The sequence below is a fragment of the Typopeltis vanoorti genome, chromosome 7, assembly GCF_054136105.1.
Source record: "Typopeltis vanoorti isolate ZY-2024b chromosome 7, IOZ_Tvanoo_1.0, whole genome shotgun sequence".
Classification (NCBI taxonomy): domain Eukaryota; kingdom Metazoa; phylum Arthropoda; class Arachnida; order Uropygi; family Thelyphonidae; genus Typopeltis; species Typopeltis vanoorti.
Window position 1 is genome coordinate 56,057,512 of NC_143555.1, and position 21,786 is coordinate 56,079,297.

At 35.0% G+C, this 21,786-nt stretch overlaps 1 protein-coding gene across 6 annotated transcripts in view; it reads left to right on the forward strand.

The window, feature by feature from the left end:
• Sap47 (Synapse-associated protein 47kD) overlaps nt 1–21,786 on the forward strand; it is a 245,299-nt gene that overhangs the window by 69,540 nt on the left and 153,973 nt on the right. For all 6 annotated transcript variants that reach the window (XM_090395268.1, XM_090395269.1, XM_090395271.1 and 3 more), the window contains exon 5: nt 15,343–15,434. In XM_090395268.1, coding sequence (XP_090251394.1) covers nt 15,343–15,434 — 92 coding nt within the window. The remainder of the gene's footprint in view (nt 1–15,342; nt 15,435–21,786) is intronic.

A 21,786-nucleotide genomic window follows, 5' to 3' on the forward strand; every position in this document is an offset into this window, starting at 1 on the left:
CATGAATTTAGAATTATTGTTAATAAGATTGTTCAATCTGCAGGTAATTTTTCTTGTATAATAAAAAAAAAAATTATAAATTAAGTAAAATTTCAAAAAAGATATTTAGCTATGAACTATGGTTTCACATAGTTCATATTTTCATCTTCCTTGTCTGTGAAGATTATTTACAGTAGAAGTTTATATTTGAGAGTTCATGCCAGCCAGGCTGGCCGAGTGGTTAGCGTATGAGTAGAGATATAATGGCCTGTATGAGTCTTCTTTCTATAAATTGAGAAATCTTCTAGGGTAAAGTTTACCCTAGAAGTAGAATCAAATAAGCAGTTAGCCTTTTTAGATCTTCTAATTCTTCGCCAACCAGATGGTAACCTACATTTCTCAGTTTATAGAAAGAAGACTCATACAGGCCATTATATCCATGCGGAATCTCATCACCATCCCAGTCAAAAGGCAGGAACTATTAAAACACTGGTTCATCGAGCCCACTCCTTTTGTTCTTCAGACGATCTTTAACAGAAAGAACTACAATATATAACTTCTTCGTTTCTATCTAATGGTTATAAGAATTGCTTCATTAAAAGAACTTTGAGTAGTTTTAATATGTCTTCCTCTTCAAACACAGAAGAAATAACATGCATTCCTATCCCTTATGTACAAGGCATCAGTGAACGTATAGCAAAAGTTTTAAAACCACTGAATATTTGTGTTGCCTTTCGACCGTTTAGTAAAATCTCCACCTTTCTCACTTCTCCTAAGGACAAGCTTCCGCATCTTAATCAGCCAGGTGTCTACCAGATTCCATGCTCTTGTGGATTATCTTATTTCGGACAAATGGGAAGATCTGCCTCTATTCGGCTAGAAGAACACCAGTCTTATATTGAATACTTTAAACCTGAAAAGTCTGGACTTGCAGAACATGCCATCTTCACTAGACATAGAGTTCATTGGAGAAAGACAAGAATTCTTCACAAAAGTCGGTTCCTCATGGAATGCCTTTATAAAGAAACATGTGAAACTCTACTTCATTCTCGTTACTTAAACAGATCCGACGGCTTACGTCTATCCGTTTTATGGGAGATAATACTTTACAAATCAGCTAATCTTTCCTAACTTTTTTTTTAGGAAATTTATTCACCTTTTTAGTTATCTTACACCAGCCACTTAGGTGGCGCTTTTTGGAATTGTCGGTTATTGTTTAATTTGAGCTTAATATGTACTGAAGATGCCTGTGACACAGACGAAAATTATACTATTAAATAATCTTTGTAAATGAGTTTTTTCCGTTATTAATTTTGTATGGGTACATATGTTATTAATGTCTATTAAGCAGATGATCCATGGTTTGTGTGTCACCTCATGAGCTGCTGTCATTGTCTGTGTAGTAGCCCATCTGGCCATATTCTGCTTTGATCTGCCCATTCCAGAATGAAGTCTATTCAATGTCTTCCATCTTTGCCAGTCTAGATTTAAGAAGGAAGAGATTCGTTTAAGTTCAGAGCCTCTGGAGATTGTTCTTGCCACATTTTTGACCTTATAGCTTTTATGGACTCAACCAACGGTTCAAGATGAAGGAAAAGTTTTATGTGAATAAAACTTTTCCTTGATCTTACCTCCTATGTACTGCAACATGTCCATACCGAGGATGCTGTGCATCATTTAGTTGTTGTTATATTTAGTTATATATATATATGGTCAATTTTTGTAGGCTTTAAGGCAGCCAGTAATATGCCAGCATGTTTTATTAAGAATCAATAATCAATTTATCAATAATTTTGACATGTGATGATCTTTCCCAAACAGGGCTAGCATACTCAGCTGTCAAAAAGCGAAGTGGCAGTGCTTGTGGACTTGCACCCCACCGAGATTATATTAATTGGCACAGAATATTATTACATGTTTGAGTTTTAGCTGCTGTCTTCTCTATGTGTCACGTATAATTTAAGGTCGTATCTAGTAACACTTAGGTAAGTTGAATTTGGATAATTGACCAATTTCACACCATTTCTTTCTGTATTCAACTCTCTCCTCGCCTCCCTATTATTGAGATGGAAAAGATACATTTGAGTTTTACTGGGATTTGGTTTCAGTTGAGTTTCCTTATAGTAAACTGTAAGGGCTCCTAGTTCTTGTATGAGCTGCTTCTTATTGATAAGCTATTTCCCGGTCATCTGCATATAAGAAGGTTCTTGGCTGTGGGTTTGTAGGTTGGTTGTTAGCATATACCGTATTTGCCAGCGTATAAGATGTGCCCCCTTTTTTGTACACATTTTTTAGGAAAAAAACTTTATCACTGAATATTATAATGAATTTACAGTATTTCAAATATAAAGTAATAAGTAGGTCTACTTTCAACAAATACCTAATTTAACTAGGAAAGAGTACCCACCTTTTAATCGTCAAAACCCAGAAATTCTTCTCCAGAGCTAAATGAAGAGACACTTGAAACCTCTTCTAAATCAGAATCTGAATCCTCATACAACTAATTGTTCTCTGTATCATCGAGTGCATTACTAATTCCACACTTCTTAAATGATTTAACCACTGTTTCAGTTTTCACAGCATCCCATGAAGCTTTGACCCACTCACAAACTTGCGAAATGCTTGGCCTCTTCCTTGGCGTAACCTCAAAATCTGAAGACTGCATCCAGCTGTTCCACTTCTCCTTCATAAATCCCTTAAATGGTTTATTAATACAGACATCTAAAGGTTGAAGCTGACTAGTTAGACCTCCTGTAGTTTTCAATTCTTCGAGTTTATTTGTAACATCGTCTGTTCTGTGAGAACGAAACTGATCCCATACTAGCATGGCAGGCTTCTTCAACAGTCCACTAGGGCGCCTCGACCAAATTTTATCTATCTATAACTTCATTACTCTTCCATCCATCCAGCCTTTTGCTTGAACATGTACAAACACTCCTTTAGGCAGTTTTTCTTTGGGAAGCTGCTTCCTTTTAAAAATCAATAGTGGCGGCAATTTTGTCCCATCGGCACAGCAGGATAAAACAACCGTGTAGTGAGTTTTTTCATGCCCCAAAGTTTTAATAGTAACACTTTTAATGCCCTTGGAAGCTACAGTTTTGTTTGAGGGCACATCAAAAGTCAGCAGAACCTCGTCCATGTTTCCTATTTGTGCAAGTTCAAAATTTTTTCGTTTCCTTGCGTTAATGACGAATTGATGAAATTCAATCATTTTTTCTTCATATTCAACTGGCATCTTTTGTGATATTTTTGTTTTAGTCCGTATACATAGCTGGTTCCCTTCATGAATCTTGAACACCATGATGTTTATCCAGTAAAATTGCCGATCTCTCTGTTAGTGGCTATCGATTTCGCTTGATGAATAATCATTTTTGTAGACTCTAAAATCCAAGTATTCAGTTCTGCCTCAAGTTCTGGCCATTTTGCAGTTCCACTTCGTAAGTTATGTGTACTGTGAGTTGCTTTTTTTAAATCCTCTTCTGATTCCGCCAAGTTCTTATCATTTTCTCAGTTGGGGTTGGTCCAAAATGCTTCTCTGCAGCCCTGTTTCCATGTTCTTTAGCATACGCGATCACACGTAGCTTTTATGCAATATTGTAACAATGCCAATGTTTTTCAGCTATAATTTGCCAAGAAATTTAGAGAAAATTTAACGGCAGAAATTTATCACTGTTCACAACTGTGACAACAATTGGAAAGGTTAAACGAACAGGACATAGCTGTGATCGTCTATGACAGCGCATGCGCATCCACTGAACTCTACGTCAGTGTTTCTCAAAGTGTGGTACGCGAAAGGTCTTCAGGGGGGTCCGTGGCAATTTTTGGCTATGCATCATTAACGCATAGAATAAAATTCAATGTATCTGTGAAGTTCGAGATATTAAAACATTCCTGTTGTATCACTGAATAAGGTACAGAGACATCTGCAGGCTGTGCAATATGTTTCTCAACAAACAGTGCAATTAGAGACAACTGGGATAAAAACGGCACTAACTAATGAATCGCATGTCCCCCTCCCACAGAAAATACTGTATGACTCAAGCAAAACCATATGTTGCTGGGGCAACATATGGTTTTGTTTGAGTGAACGTGTTAAAACGAAGAAAGATATACTGAATGTGTTTCAGATATTATATAAGGAGTTTGGTTGAAGAGAATTAGCATTTCAACTCAACTATCGGCTTTCTTTGTCATTTAGTAGCACGATCTTTTGTTAATACCGCACCAATCATATGAATGCGGATGTCTGAAGTTTGAGAAACACTGCTCTACGTAACTGGAATGCTGTCACACACTGTTCCAAGTTACAGAAATCGTGTAACTTGGAACAGAGAAAATTTTCAGAAATGAAAATAATAAAAAGAGGGAGGGATAGAGTATGCTCTGTTTTATGAATATGCCATCTGTTCTTTTTCCTTGAAAATCAACAAAGAATCTCCTGCTAAACAGCAGCGACCTAAATACCTCCACTAACTGATAGCTCAAATAGCTGTTTGTCATGCTGTAAATTTTGACTATAAGCTTTCTAAGATTTAGTGTGTCATATGCTGCTGATATTATTATTGATATTATTACCATCAAATCTATAAATACAGCTCTGTTGCTAACCCCCTTTCAAAGCCGTCCTCAATAAATACTATTAAGTTTAATACTTTTCCAGTATGATTAATTTAATACTTTATCTAATTAAAGTTTAATACGTGTCCATATTATTCATCAAAAGGTATACATAAAAAAAATAATCAGGCAAAGTAATCTTTCTATAAGGAACCTACTCTTGAATAGAGAGACTTTTTACAGTGAACCTTCATGGAGACCTACAGTTCTTAGTTTTTGGAAGAAGAAGCATTCAGAATATCATGTTCATACTGTTATCTCACTATACTTTATGTTAAAAATCTAATGCTGTAATGACTTCCATCAGTTGGCTTTGTTCTGTGCACATACAACAAGAAATAGAACACTTAAGGTTATTTTCTAATAATTTTTATCTGAATTAGATAGAAACTAGAAATTTCTGTCTAATTTACTTAATTTCTAGAAAAAGACAACCCTGTCTTTCTGTTTCTACCTGTTCTGTCTTATGAATAGATAAAAAATTTTGTCTATTCATTTGCTGATGAAAGCATATCGTAACAAATTGTTAACAAATATAGAGCTACTCCATCTTCAACTGCTTAAATAAGAAGTTAATTTTCTGTCCCTGGAATCTTTGAGTGTATTTCTATAATACCTAGATCTGTTGATATTATTACCATCAGATACATCCAGGGAATCAAAGATTTGTAGATCACCCACACCACACGTCATACCTTCTCTTAAACTTTTGACACTGGACACTTAACACTTCAACAGGAAAATTGTTCCAGTCACTCACTGCTCTGTGAGAGAAAAATCTAGCTCATATCCTTTTCCTTACCATGCACAAACTTAGCTTCCATGGACTCCATATTCTCTCCCCACCATATAACAAAAAATTTCATCAGTTGATATCCTAAAACACCCTTTTAAAGTTTAAATAATCTGCAGTCACATACTCTCAATCTTACCTAATAATCTACATTCTATTTCCTGATATAGCCTTTGTAACTCTTTTTTTTCACCCTTTCCACAGCTTTTTTATCCCCCTCAAATCGAGGAACAGTAGTCCAGGTGAGGTCATACCAAGGCCTTGTAAATAGGCAAAATTACTACCTTATCCTTACATGTCAATATTTGTTTTACCATCACAATTATCCTCTGAATTTTATTTACAGTTTTTGCAACGTGCCCTTTTAACTTCAATTTCCTTTTCACCATAACTCCAAGATCCTTAGCCTCATCAATTTCTTGTAACATAATTCCACTAATCAAATATGTCATTGGAAATCACACCATGCCAGAACTTTACACTTACTAACATTGAATTGATAGCCTTTGTCATTTGCCCACAGTTCCAGCCTATTCAAATTATTCTGTAAGTGCTGAATATCCATAGTATCCCTGATTGCCTTGTCTGTTTTTGTATCATCAGCATACAATTGAACATCTCCTTTCAGATCCTTCTCAGTATCATGAATATATAGATTGAACAACAAAGGCCAAGTGCTGATCCCTGAGGTGCACCGCTGGTCACCTTAAATCTGGAAGATTCACGTTTCCACTATATTCACTTTCCATTACCTATCAGCTATTCATTTATTCAATTTGATAGTTCACATTTTAATCCCATATTTTATTTGTTATGCAATAGCTTTCCTTTGATATGGTATCTTATCAAATGCCTTAGCAAAGTACAACAGTATTATAGTGTATCCATTTTCTTTATCCAACTCAGCTATAACATTATTATAAAATATGAGCAAATTACTAAGATTATGACTTCACTTTAGTAAACCTGTGTTATTCCATGCAAAATATAGTTCATCTGTCAACCCATTTCTATATACAAGTTCTTACCAACTTCTCTTAAATCTTCACCACTGCTCCAGATACTGATAGGTCATTAAGCACATTGGGTTTGCACTATCCTTTTATAATGGAACAATCATACATTCTTTCTATTCCTGTGGGATATTTCCTGAGCTGAGACTTTGCGTTATACAACATATTAAGGGCCAAGCCAATTCAGTTGAGCATTCCTTTAGAATATGCTGATATCCCATCTTGGCCCTCTTGCTGAATTGATGTTCAGCGGCAAAAGAATGAGGTTATTCTTGGACCTCATTCTTTTTTGCCTCCCTGTTGTCATCAAAGTATAGTAGTAGCATTGCGCATCATGTTGCATACACCTGGTTGATTAATCTTAGCAAAGTGAGCACTCATTATTTAAACAATCTCATGCACCTTTGTATTTGCTAAAATAATTCTTCCATATTCAATTTTTCTTTTACTTGCAGCACAGTAATAAAATTCTTTTGAGTTGCCTTTAGCCCACACAGCCAATTTCTTTTCATGCTCTGATTTAGCTTTCCATACTGCATAACTTTTGTGGCCTGTCTTTTATATATTTCGTTCTCCTCTCACTGTCATTCTCATGATGTTTTTTCCACATTGTCTTCTTCTTATTGATCTTTTGCTTAATAAGGTTACACATCTATTTCATTCCCACTCTTTGATCTTCAAACTCTGGCAACATATTCAGAATGGGATATTATGAATGGGAAGGATAACAATGTATGGGAAAGCATCATTTAGTCTGATGGTATCATATGTGATACTATTAGACTAAAGATAGTTCTCCTGAATTTGTCATAATTTCCAACTGTGTGGTTCAACATGTAACCTGTCCTAATTAGATCACTTCCCAGGACAATATGGAATGATCACTGCCAACAACTGGTGACAAAACAGTCACATTCTTAACAGAGACCTCTTATAAGACTATGATCAATTCTAATGCTTATCCTGAGTTCCTTCTTTCATATGCTGCTTGAGAAAGTTGTCTCACAACAGCTCGATAAATTCTCTTTCATTCTTATCATAATATTTCTCTTCTACCCAATCAATGTTTGGATAACTTAAATCATCCATAATGATTACTCGCTTAGTGCCTATCAGTGTAAATTAGCAATGCATTTTATCATCTTCAAACCCTATAGCCTCAGACTGTTACATAGTACATTATTACTATTATTGCTTTCATTAGTTTCTATCCTAACTGGACACAAATCATCTGATATCATTAGTATTTCCACCTCCCCCCCCATTCTTTCTCTTCAGTAATTCCTAAAAAATACTATACCATTTACACTCACTTCCAGTTTACTGTCTTATTGACTAATGCTAATAATCTTAGACCAAAACACATTCACCGTGACAACAAACTCTACTCTTTTGTTTCTGATGCTCCTGGCATTTGTATTTAGACCTAACAAGTTACCTCCTAGCCTTTTTGTATACTTACATCTACAGTCTGGTTGGCCCGATTAGGCAGCTTTCTCTTTTTTCTCCACAGATACATTCACAAGGTCTGAACTGAAAGTGTAAATTTCCACCCTCTTCACCAGATTCATAACCATACTCAAAGACATTCAAATCATTGTCATGTTTGCATACCATAGTTGAACTTACACGTGCATTCTCACAATTCCTCCCATGAAGATCTAGTTTCTCTGACTCTCTGGATTACGTCTCAACCTAATTAATAATTTCTCCTTGCTCCTGCACTTGATTCATTCAAGTGCAGGCCACCTCTCTCTCTTGTACAAATGTTTTTTTAACTCATTTTTGTCATTATCTAGGTAATAAGACAAGCGATCCACAAGAAGAAGATGATGTGGAAATAATATCGTGAGAATAAGAGTGAGAGGAGTTATAAAATATGTAAAGCTCAGGCCAGAAAAGTAACGAATATTGTGCAGAAAGCTAAATCGGAGTATGAAAAGAAATTGCCCATGCAAGCTAAAGGCAATCCAAAAGAATTTTATTGTTATGCTCGCAAGCAAAAGAAAGAACGAATGTGGAAGAATAACTCTATTGAATGCAGATGGTACATGAGTGTCGGAAGCTAAGGAGATTGTTCAGTTAATGAGTGCTCACTTTTGCTAAGATATATCAACCAGGTGTATGTAGTATGGTGCACAGTGCTACTGCTATGTTGGATGAAGAGTTAGAGGTTCATGAAAATGAGGTTGAAGAGCTCTTGCATAACCTGGATAAGAATTTGTCAATAGGGGACAGATGGAATATCTGCCTGTTTGTTAAAGGAATGTTCAGCTGAATTGGCTAGGCCTTTCACACATTTGTATAACTTGAGTCTCAGCTCAGGAATGATACCACAGGAATGGAAGGAATGTATGATAGTTCCATTGCACAAGGGTGGTGCAAAAACTGATGTGTCTAACTACCGACCTATTAATATCTCTGGTGCGGTAGTGAAGATTTTAGAGAAATTAGTAAGAACTCGGATACAGAAATGGGTAGACAAGCATTCTATACTCTGCAGGGAACAGCATGGGTTTACTAAAGGAAGGTCATGTTTTAGCAATTTCCTCATATTTTATAACAATGTTATGGCTGAGTTGGATAAAGGGAATGGATACTATGATAATGGTGGATTTTTCTAAGGTATTTGATAATACCACATGATAGGCTGTTGCGTAAACTGGAGAATATGGGATTGGAATGTAATCTGTTAACTTGGATCAGGGGATGGTTGACGGACAGATATCAAAAAGTGGTATACGGTGGGTGTGAATCTTCCAGATTTAAGGTAGACAGTGGTGTACCTCAGGATTCAGTCCTTGGGCCATTATTGTTCAATCTATACATTAATGACATCAAGTAGGGTCTATTATCAGATGTACAATTGTTTGCTGATGATGCAAAGATAGGCAGGGTAATCAGGGATGCTACTCATATTCAGCAATTACAAAATAATTTGAATAGATTGGAAATCTGGGCAAACGAAAATGGCTATCAGTTTAATGCTAGTAAGTGTAAAGTTATGCACTTTGATGTGATTAGAGTTCCAGCTGCATATTATGCAGCTGGAACTCTAATACTTTTACTAGCATTAAAGTAACACTAAAGTTGAATTAGGTCACATAACAAACTTTTGCTATGTGACCTAATTCAAAGGTCACATAGCAAAAGTTGCAAATACAACTCAGAGGATAATTGCTATGTTGAAGTGAACCTTGACATGTAAGGATAAGGAAGTAATTTTGCCTCTTTATAAGACTTTGATAAGACCACACCTGAATTACTGTACGCAGATTTTGTCTCCCGGGTTCCAAGGGGATAAAGAAGCTGTGGAAAGAGTACAAAGAAGAGTTAAAAAGATTATATCCGGATTGTGGGATTTAGATTATGAGGACAGATTGCAAGTATGTAGATTGCAGACTCTGGTTAACAGGAGAAAGAAGGGGGTGATATGATAGAGGTCTATAAACTTTTGAATGGGTATTATAGCATTTCAAATGATGAAATTTTTCATTATGTGGAAGGCAGGGAGAGAACACGGGGGGCATCCATGGAAGTTGAAGTTGTTCTCAGTCAAGAAAGGGGTAAGAGCTAGGTTTTTCTCCCAGAGAGCAGTGAGTGAGTGGAATAATTTGCCCTTAGAGGTAGTGAGTGCATCTAGTGTAAATGAATTTAAGGGAAGCTATGATAGCTGGGTTAGATAATTTACAACTCCCTCGATGAGTTCTTGACTCCCTGGAGCTCTCAGATAATAATAGTAATAATAATAAGATATCAATTTTTACTCTCACTTTTAAAAAAAAATTTGTTTGATAGACAGATATTGAAAGTGATCCATCAGATTCTCATTTCCATTTCTTCCATTTGGATTTCCATTTATTATTATTATTTTCTTGACCTCCATAGAGTCACAAGACTCATTGTGGGAGGTCAACACAAAGTATCATATCATTCCTTAAACTCATCCATAGTCTGCACGTTCACCACCCTCTTAGGCAATGCATTCCATGCTCCTACCACTTTCCATGCAAAGCACTTTGCTTTTTACCCTTTTACTCACTACCTTCTTTTGCAATTTCTGTGGATAGCCTCTTGTCCTTGCTTCTTTCCTTCATTCTACCATATGAAAAATCTCCTCAGTGTTAATACAATAACAACTCTTCAACAGCTTAAATGTCTCAATCATATCTCCCTTTTGCTTTCTATCCGCCAAACTCTGTATTCTGAATGCCCTCAGTCTATCCTCATAATCAACATTGTACAGTCCTAATATCATTGTTGTTATCTGTCTCTGCACCCTCTTGAAGGTTACTTCAAATCCCAGTGACCAGATCTGAGCACAGAAATCCAGATGTGGTCTGATCAAAGCTTTATACAATGAGACGAGCACACGTTTAGTTCTCATGGTCAGTGTTCACCTCAGTATCATCATCCTCTCAGGGATTTAGGTCCAATGGCCTGTTCTGGTGTCATTCCATCTTTTCCTTGGTTGTCTCTGAATTCTATGTCCTCCAACTGGGTGGGTTTCTCAACATTGCTGCAATTTTCTGAGATGTCTTCACAACCTTTGCAATATGTCCTGACCCCCATTTGTTTGTCTGCCTTTTCAGCCTATTCAAACCCTCTTGAAGAGCCAAAACATCAGCACTATTATTACTAACCCTCCCAAGTTTCACATCATCTGCAAACATCTCCCTGTAGTCCTGTGACAATACCATTTGACATAAAGATTGAACAGTAATGGTTGCGGACTGAACCCTGTGGAACTCCACTTGTAACCTTCCTACTCCCTGATACTTCTCCCTCATATACAACTCTGATTTCTATCAGAGAGCCAGTCACAAATCCAATCATCCAAACCCATATGATGCAACTTAAAAATCAACTTGTCATGTGGCACTCTGCCAAAAGCCTTGGAAAAATCCAAACAAAACGCAGTGTATGCCTTACCCTCATCCACTGCTCTTGTTATTCCTCTTTTACAACTAATTGTAAAAGATAATCCCTGCATAAATAACATTACCTTCACCTGCCCATTTCTGTAGATGAGTTCTAACTAATTTCTCCAAAATCTTAACAACTAACTACAGAAGAAATACAAACAGGCTTTGTAAACAGGCCTATAGTTTGATATCTTCATTCTACCACCTTTTATGCAATGGTACTATCTTACCCTGCTTCCATTTTCCAGGAACCTGCTCCATTTGCAAGACTTTCATTAAATAGCCAAGTTAGTGGCACAGTCAGTTCCATAGCATATTCCCTTGAACATATGGTGAAATTCCATCTAGTCCCCCTGCCTTATTGACATTTAGAGTAATCAGTATTCAGAATACATCCTCTGCTCACTTCTAACATTTCACCTCCATTATCATTATCCTTCTAGGAATAAATCCTATAGTACCAGGAGAAATGGAACACTAATGGAGTGATTTTTAAATAACTCAACTATGCCATCTGCTTTGGTCACCTGATCTCCACCCAGCAAGGTAATCCATCCACTATCATTTTTCCTCCTACTTGCCGCATAGCCATAGCAAAAAAATTCCTTGGGATTCTCCTTGGATTGCAATGCCAGTCTCCTCTCATATTCTAATTTTTCTTTCCTTACAATACTAGTCACTTTCCTAGTATTGTAACTGTTTCCTCATGTAACTGTTCTCTGCCTCTTTTTCTTTATATATCATTCATAATCTCTTTTTCTTCTGCAATTCCCTTTTTATTTCTGTTGTCATCCATTTGACTCCAGATTGCTTTATCTTCTTCACTTGATATATATACAATCTGCCATTGTTGTCAACAATTTTTTTTTAGGTATCTCCTATGCACATATTCTTTCATCCATTGTACTGCTACTAGCTAGTTTTATAATTACACATAAATTCTTTCTGTTTTGATACCTCTACATGCCTCTTCATCTTCCAAGTCAGGATTACATGGTCACTCTCACCAACAGGGGACAAATATGCCACCTCAGTCACTATAAGATCTGCTGCCTAACCAAATTCAAAACTCTTGATCCTCATGTTTCCTCCACCACATGCTGCCTAAGACAATTGTCTCTCAGGAAATCTAAAAATTCAGTTCTTTACTGCATGCTGTTTCCTCTGCTTAGTTTATATTGCTATAGTTGAAGTCCCCCGTAATGAATGCTTGCTTTGCACTTGCCAAATTAATTTGCCTAAATATTTCCTGCTCATCACCATCTATATTCCCTAGTAGCAGCATCCCACTAAATATCTTGTCTTATAAACATGTATCTCCCACCATATACTCTCAAAGCCTTTGGTGTTATTTCTACTGAGATTCTCCACCTTGAAAATGCATAGGTTCATCTCTTATCATGAGTAACACTCCACCACCACATTTACCTTATCAAATTTATATAATTTACCAAAATATGGTATCAGCGAAACTGATGCCAACAACCTTTGGCAAGACTGAGTCAGTATGCCACAAATTCATTCTCTTTATTTCTAATGTTCCTAGCATTTGTGTACAGAAAAACCAGTGTATTGTTGGCAGGGCCGGATTTAGACTTGCTGAGGCCTTAAGCTATACAAAACCCAGAGGCCCCCCCTTTTAAATTACATCAGCTGGTCTCAGAAAAATTTAAAATATATAAGCCTTTTTAATATATGAAAATATATTGTCTTTTAATTTTTATTAAAAAAATAATAAAGTATGTATTTACAAAATCACAGAAATAATTATATGATTAAAGGGTTTTAAAAACGACAAATAAAGCTCAAAAAAAAAAAAAAAGAAGACAAAATATCTCAATCACTTTTACAATGCGCCAAAATTATTTTAATGTTATCTTTTGTATATTTAAAATTATTTAGAAATTATCATCGTGATATGTCTGACTTCATCTGAGTGATTTTTCTACGAATATTTTTTTATCAATTTTTATATTTTTTTGTTTTTTTATTTGAGGCCCCGGCAGATTGCGAGGCCCTAAGCTGTAGCTTTTTTAGCTTATACATAAATCCGACACTGATTGTTGGTATTCTTATAGCCATTATTACTCTTCTCATACTCCACCTGGCTTTGTAATATAGTGCACAGCCCTCATTTCTCAAGCTACTATTCCCACGTGACACTGTCCCTGCAACATTCCACCTGTGCAATTCTAGTTTCTCTGTCCTGACACACTCACATAATCACTTGACCAGAAAACAACACTTTCCAAATGCCTGCACCCTCCTGCATTCATTCTGAATTATTGTTAACTCTTCTGTATATTCATTATTCAGCATATATGATTGTGCTATTGATCTCTTTATGGGACAATCAATTTTCTATTTGCGTAGTCCATCATTTCCAGCAGCCACAGTGAAAGATATAATCCTTGACTGTTGGCAATGTACATACACATCTATCAGCGTTTGGTGAAATCTCTTTGAGTTACTGTAAATATAATTTGATGTTATTTTTATCTATTAAAGTCATTTTATTTATAATTTCCATGATTCTTCGTATGTTTAATCATATTATAAAATTAGAAAATAAATTCACCTGTAGAAAAGCATATGTATTTTTCAAATTTCATACACAAGTTCTTAATTTCTTAAATTGAGATTTTAGTTATTGCAATATTAATTTACTGTTCTTTCAGAACATCATTGCACTAGTCTTGAACCCAGATTTTTTTTCCTAATACAGATAGAAATCAGAGTTGAAATTTTTGAATTATATGACTGGTTTTGTGGGAATGGTACTTATAAAGAATAATTATTATTATATTATCAAATGGTTTCATGAAAACTGCTGTGAAACTTAATTTATATCATACCAACAGTTAGCACATGCTTAGCAGTAGAAGATACTGATTAAAATTACTTGAAGCTACATTGATATCACTAGTTATGAGAGAGAGTGAAAGTATTGAGACTGGCAACACAGTTTAGTTATAGCAGTCTTGATTAATAAGGCACATGCTCACTTTGCAGCTTAGCATTCAGTGCATCAGTAATGCCACAGTTATTGTGCTTCATTCAGTTGTGTATGGATGTTTTTCTTAGCTGTTTCATAAAAACTTAATTTTCATTGCTAGTGTAGAACAATAGCTCATATTTTAAAACAAAGATATGCTACTATAGAATTTTGTGTAAAACTCCAAACTGATAGTCATTTTATTACAGAATTCCTATCGGAAGCAATAAATAAGTGACAGCATTCAAGTAGTGAAAACATTGTAAAGATATGTAAAAAAATGTTGCTTGATGATACTTGAAATGGAGAGTCTAGGCACTATGGTAATAAATGTGATTATAAAGAAAGTCAACTGATTATTATTGGAAGATAGAAGAGTATTGTTAAATGGGTCATCAGAAAGAATTCACTAAATTCTTGTGGTCATATTAAGCATGAGCCAAAGATGTAATGTAAAAAAGATTATAGATGTCAGTAATGAAAAAAATTGAACACGAATGTAAGTCTGCCAGCAATATTTGATTGAACATCACAGATGTTATTGAATGATAAACTGATTTTCGATTACCCATAATTATCTGTGAATGACCTTCAATTATACACTTTGAGAATAGAAACAATCACTCTTTGGAAACACAAAATCTTGTCTACATCTAAGAAATTTTGCTTGGTCACTTCATTTGAAAGTAATGCTAATATTATTTATTGAATCTAATGGTCTGATTCTTTACTATTATCTGTGACTTCCAGGCGTTTCTGACATTTGTTTGTTCTGAGACACTACCTATTGCAGTGTTTAGTGAAGTGGGTGAACAATATAAGAATATATAACAAAATGTAAAGAATATTACTTTGGAATGGAAATTAGACTAAAGTCTAAGGAGTGAGTAGCCTCACTAATTTCAAACATCCCTTCATGTAATTTTTTTTTTTTTAACATAATGCTATGATTATGGAAATCCAACTGATATAGCAATTTAGTTTTATTTTAATTAGTTGATTCTTTTTTCTGTATTGCAGTATAAGTGAAGAGAACTTCTGGAGAAACTACTTTTACAGAGTATCCCTTGTAAAGCAGTCTACAGAACTATCCTCTTTAACCCATCAAAAAAGTAAACTTTTTTTTTTAAATTTTGTATACAGAATTTTCATTTACATAATGAGAGAGAGAGAGAGTTCTATTGACTTCTGTTGTTTTGAAAGCATGCCATCATCAAATTCCTGATATGTACCCTCAAAGGCATGATTTTTTAAGTATACATTATTACCAGTCTACAAGTTTATATAATTGCTAATATCTATCAATAATTTTTCTCCAAATTAGTCTGTCTGCATTTGCTAGCACCCCCAGTATTGTAAGATTTCTGTCTTCTAGAGCACTTTAGACTGAATCAACCTACTGAGATCCTGGTTATCCTCTTGGTAATTTCCTGACATAAAATACTTGTTTGCTAACCTTCCCCTCCTATTCTGTTTAAGACCATACTACATATGATTAGTTCTGCCCACATATTCTTGAATGCTAACTAATATCTTCATTTTTATATTATGAAATTGAGGCCATCTGTTCATTCCTCCAATTTTTCTCAGAGCTGTCATATGTGGTCTGTGGTCCATTGGTCAACTGTTTTATTTCTAACTTAACTCTTAGATTCATAAGTTAAAAGTGGTTTGAACACTTTCTTATATTGTGCAACTTTAGTGTTTTGGCTAATTTCTCTCTTAAATGTATATGTATTCATAAATGTATATACATTTTTTATGAATGCACATATCCATAAATGTATTCACATGGCTCCCTGCTGTAGAGCAGCTCTACTTATTTTGTTTATTTCAGTATTTAATTTGCTATCTTCACTAAAACTTGAGCCTAAATTGTTGAAATATTTTGCAATTTAGTGCAGTTGAAGTGTTTTTCTCTGTTTCTACCTATTTTCATAGTTTTCACTTGTTTTATTGCTGATTTTCATGTCAAATTTCTTACAGCAGTTATTCAGTTCAGTTAAGGAATGCTGTACTGGATTTCTTTAAGAGTATAACATCATCTGTATAGAGTAAAGAATTGAGTTGAATATCTCCAGTTTTGATATAAGGTCTAATGCTGCTATACTTCATAATGTGATCCATATACATGATAATTAACAGTGGAGAAAGCATGCATCTTGACTTAGAACTCAAGTATAGACTACTTATTTGCTTGATATGTCTTCATGTGAAAATCTGACCCTGGCAACCCCTGTTTGTTCTGAACTGAGCTATTTCTTCTCTAAGGTATTTTTTTTTTTAATTTCAAAATGCATAACATTTGCCACATTAAACTGATTATCCTTTTTTGCCCATACTGCTGCCAGTTTAATTAAAATCATCCTGTAGCATCATCTTCACCAACTGTTACTCTACTCATTTGTCATTGGTATCATTGGCAAACAGCTGGATATTTCTTCCAAATTATTTTCTGTGTCACTGTTGTACAAATTAAATAGCATTCCTGATACAAAACCCTACAGCACTATTAGAGGAATAAGTTTAAGGAGAAGTGTGATAGATATTTTTGTGAATAATATTTAAAGGGGGCCTCCTGCAGTGAGTTTTTGAACTCTGTGGAGTTAGCCATATAATATTAGTTGTAACAGTGGATGTATTTTTCATGGTCTTCTAGCAGATGTTGGTTCTTTTAGTTTTAATAATAGGCCAGCACAAACTTCCAGGTATCCACCAAGTTCCTTACAGATGCAAGAACTTTGTGGATGTCTGGAACCGAGAGAGGAAGCAGTTTATCTTTGAGTGTGCAAATACAGGTTGAAAACTGGATGTGAGGTTTAGACGATTTGAAAAGATTTAGGTTTGTATGGAGATTGTGTTTGCTTTTTTGAAATGCCCTGAATACAGTAGTAATGATTAATATTTCCTATAGCCTCCCATAATGATTACTTTTTTTTGGCTATTGAGTTAATTTATACAATCACTGAATATCACATTCATCTTTCTCTATATCTCTAGAGAGGCATGTAATAATAATATATATACCCAGCATATATTTAGTCCTACTAGCCCTCATCAGGATTAAATACCAAAATAGCATTCAAGTCCATGAACTCGTTTTCCTAATACTTGTGAAATTTGTGAACATGTATAAAAGTCCTGCCCTGATGTAACATTCATCTTGCCTTCATCAGCTTCAAAAGTTACTATTGGTATAAAAAAAAAGTATTGAATCCAACAATGCTCAGAGTTATTCTTTCTATATAACCGTCTTTCTGCTTTTTGACCAATCTTAAGTGCATTTTGAAAAATGAATAAGCAGGTATTAAATTCATTTTTCCTATTCATCTGTTCATATGGAAGTTATTCTGGACTCTTACTGATTGATTTTTTATTGAAATTTGGTGTTTAGCATTCTTAGAAAAATTTGCCAAGCCATTCCAAGTTATTCTGCAGTCCAATCATTTTTATGGGCATAGTAGAGGAGAAAATATGTCATAATTATAGACTGAAATAACTAGTGTGGATTTTAATATTTGGGATTCAGAATACATAAAGCTGTTTATACAGTTAAATTTTAGTTTTCATTGTCTCATTTTTCTTAATAAAATATGTAAAGTAATCTGGTAATAATTATACATCATCTGGATGGAATTTAATGAAATTTGTTATTTAGTTTATATATTTAAATTTCTCAAGTCATTTTAATTTTGGTCTCAGTTGCGCCATATGCAATGGTAAAACAGAATTGTATTCAAAGTATGAAAGTCAAAAATTTATCAAACATTTATAAATCATGATCACATTTTTGGTACACTTGTTAATTTTTTTTTTTTCTTTACAAAACTATCATCATTCAATACTGCAAATTTTCCATATATATCAGTGATAATTCTCTCAAAAATGACAGAAATATTAGCAATTGAAAATTCAATTATTAATAATCTCCAGTTGTTTTGGACCTGTTAATCCCATGATTAATTGTTTGTGTAGATTCTTATAATGTAGTAATTTTTGTTGTTAGCCATTCCTAGTCTCAAGGCTGGATGATTGATTTTTTAGTATCATGCAATTTTTATTGGCAAAATAATTAAAAAAGATAATTGGATCTTTTATTAGCAGATTGTTCAGAATTATAATTTCTTGCCCATCTTGATGGAATTTCATGGCATCAAAGACTCATAATGAGATGCCCATACTAACCATTATTCACACAATACCTATCACAGTTCTTTAAGTCATTTACTAACAAAATGGGTGGAATGAGTTTCCAGAGGTGGCAACCCATTCCACCCATTGACCATTCTCAAAGCAAAAAATCTAGTTCCTACATCCTTGCCAATGCTACAAATAAATTCCCTTGTTCTCTTACTGCATGTATTAAAAAAAAGTCTTTTGTCAACTTTATAAAATTCCTTTAATAGCATGTGTGTCATACTCCCTATTTTCTGCCTATCAACTATTGTTTGTAACCCACAACCCTTCAATCTATCCTCATATGGAGCATTCTGTAGACATCACAATTCATCATTCATCTCTTGATCATCTCAACCATTTAACTCCTACTTGATTAATTCTCCTGACTCTGGGTTTACAGTGTGATACTGCTTTCTTCAAATGCCTTTGACATCCCCATGCATTACTAACCTGTTTTCTCTTTCAAATTCTTATGCCACAGCATTGATTCCAACTGGCTCCTCGGTTTGTCATAATCAGCAGCTTTGTGATTCCACATATACCCTTTCCTAACTGAAAATTTCATCTGGCAATCTCCTTGGTTAAGACAGCATGGTCACTCTCCCCGGTCAGAAGCTATGTTGCTACATTGGTTGCTTCCAGGTTCTCTGATGCTCACACTAGATGCAACACTCTAAAACCCTGAGTTCCATCTATTATGTGGTGTCACTGGTAATTATCTCTTAGCAGTCATGTAGATTTCATTTCCTTCCTGCCCTGTGACCATTCCTCCTTCCATTGTATGTTCCAGTACAAGGACAGATTGGAAGGAGGAATTGTCTCACACCAAATAACAATAAATGCACTGCCATTTGCATTTCTATCCTCCTGCTGAATTCTTATTCTTTTTTAGCTTCAGTTCTTTTGCTATCATTTGCAAATGTCCTCCTCCTGATTCTATCCCTATTATCATTCTTCAGTCAAGGCTTATTGATGCCCATAACTTCAACTTAATTTAAGGACCTGAGGAGCTACATTCAACATCACTTGATCATTCTTAGACTTACTTGCACAACTTGCTACCCACCCTTAAAAAAAATCTAGATTCATGGACTCTGCACTTCCAAACTTTTACTGAACAACACTTTCTCAAGTCATCTAACTCCATATACCCACTCAGATGCAGATCATCATCTTTATATAAGTGCTTTTATCCGTTGATCTCAGTCCACACATTTCTCTGTTGCAACCTGCACATTGACTCATTTGCAATCATGACACTTCTTCTCATCTTGTCTTTGACATACTGTGGCGGCAGTCTTCATTATTTCACTCTTCTTATTCATTTCTTCCAACAGCTGCTTCATATCTCCTTGCATATCACTTGTCTGTCAGATCATTCGTATCTGCCAAAATAATCATCTCTTTTCTCTCTCTCTCTCTGCATCCTGATTACATCACTGACATCATCAATCTCTGAATCCCCCAGAGAAGCACGATTTCATGAACACTCCCTTCAAGCACACTTTTTTATACTCTCCATATAAAACTCTCCTGCTGCTCCTTTTTTACTTTTCATACTCTTAAAATAAATAACTTTTATTATTAAAAGACCAGAAGATAAATGATAAAATATACAAAGAGCCAACAAGTTTCACTAGCCACTGTCTACCATTTTCAAGGCTGAACTGGTGTGAAAACAAATGCATTGAGTTACATTTCAAGCATACACTTTAGTAACTGTTAGGCCATTACATTTTGTTCCTTCTGTTTGAATGCGTGCATGTGTTCGAAAGCTTCAGTCAGATTCCGGTACATGACCACATGTTTTGTAGTTATTTGCATATTGTAATTCTGTCGAACTAAGAGAGATGATGAGATTTTTCCATATGTCTTTAAGAACAATGCCCTGATTTCTATTTAAATTATTGCCTGTGCGTAATACCACAGCTGCTTCTTTTAAAGTTCTGTATCTGTAGTTATTCTCGATGTAAGGCATAGAACTGTTTTTCCAATCTATAACGTGATTTGATGTTGAGAAATGATGTGCTAAACCAGATGTGATGATTCTATTATGATTGACATCCCCCACATGTTCCTTCTGTCTTATTTCAAAACTTCTAGAAGTCTGACCAATGTAAGAAAGGCCACACGTGCATGGAATTTCATACACTCCAGGACATTTGAAGAAAGGTACCTCATCTTTAGGTGATCCTAAGATATGTCTGATCATGGTAGTTGGTTTAAAAACCACTCTGATGTTATGAGCTTTTAACATTCTCGCCAATTTTGTGGAAACTTAATTAATATATGGAATGACAGCTGTGGACACATATTGGGGTACTGTAACACGTTGGTGGTGGTTGTCTTTAAATAGCCATTTGTTTATAATGTTAGAAGGGTATCCATTAAGAGATAGAATGTTAGCTATTAGTGACAGTTCTCTCTGCACATCTGTTTCTTTTGAAATAGACCTTAAGGCTCTATGTGAACGTAGCATGTGAATGATGCTGTGTTTTTGTGATCTGTTAAAAAAAATCAAGAGTATTAAAATATCAGAAACGGACATTATGGCTAGTCTTGATGTAGTGTCCTTATTCACTAATGTACCGATTGTAGAGGTGGTTAACATTCTGAAAGATCTTTTCCCTCAAGACATCACACAGCTGTTTCATCATTGCCTGAAATCAAATTTCTTCAAATTTAACAACACTGTATACAAACAATTGGAAGGTCTAGCCATGGGTAGTCCTCTGTCACCACCATGTACAGACCTTTTTATGGAAAAACTTGAAAAAGATATTCTTTCTACCATTGTACCAAAACCGTCAATTTGGTGGAGATATGTCGATGACGTGTTCATCATCTGGAAAGACACCATGGAAAACCTTCTCGTGTTTCTGAAAAAAATCAACTCACTACACAATAAGATCAAATTCACTATAGAACTAGAGAAGAACAAAGAACTTCCTTTTCTTGACATCCTAGTAAAGAAAGAAGATAATAATTTCCAATTGTCCATTTACAGGAAACCCACAGATACTGGTAGATATCTACATTATTCGTCCAACCATCATAGATCACAAAAACACAGCATCATTCACATGCTACGTAATAGAGCCTTAAGGTCTATTTCAAAAGAAACAGATGTGCAGAGAGAACTGTCACTAATAGCTAACACTCTATCTCTTAATGGATACCCTTCTAACATTATAAACAAGTGGCTATTTAAAGACAACCACAAACAACGTGTTACAGTACCCCAATATGTGTCCACAGCTGTCATTCCATATATTAATTCAGTTT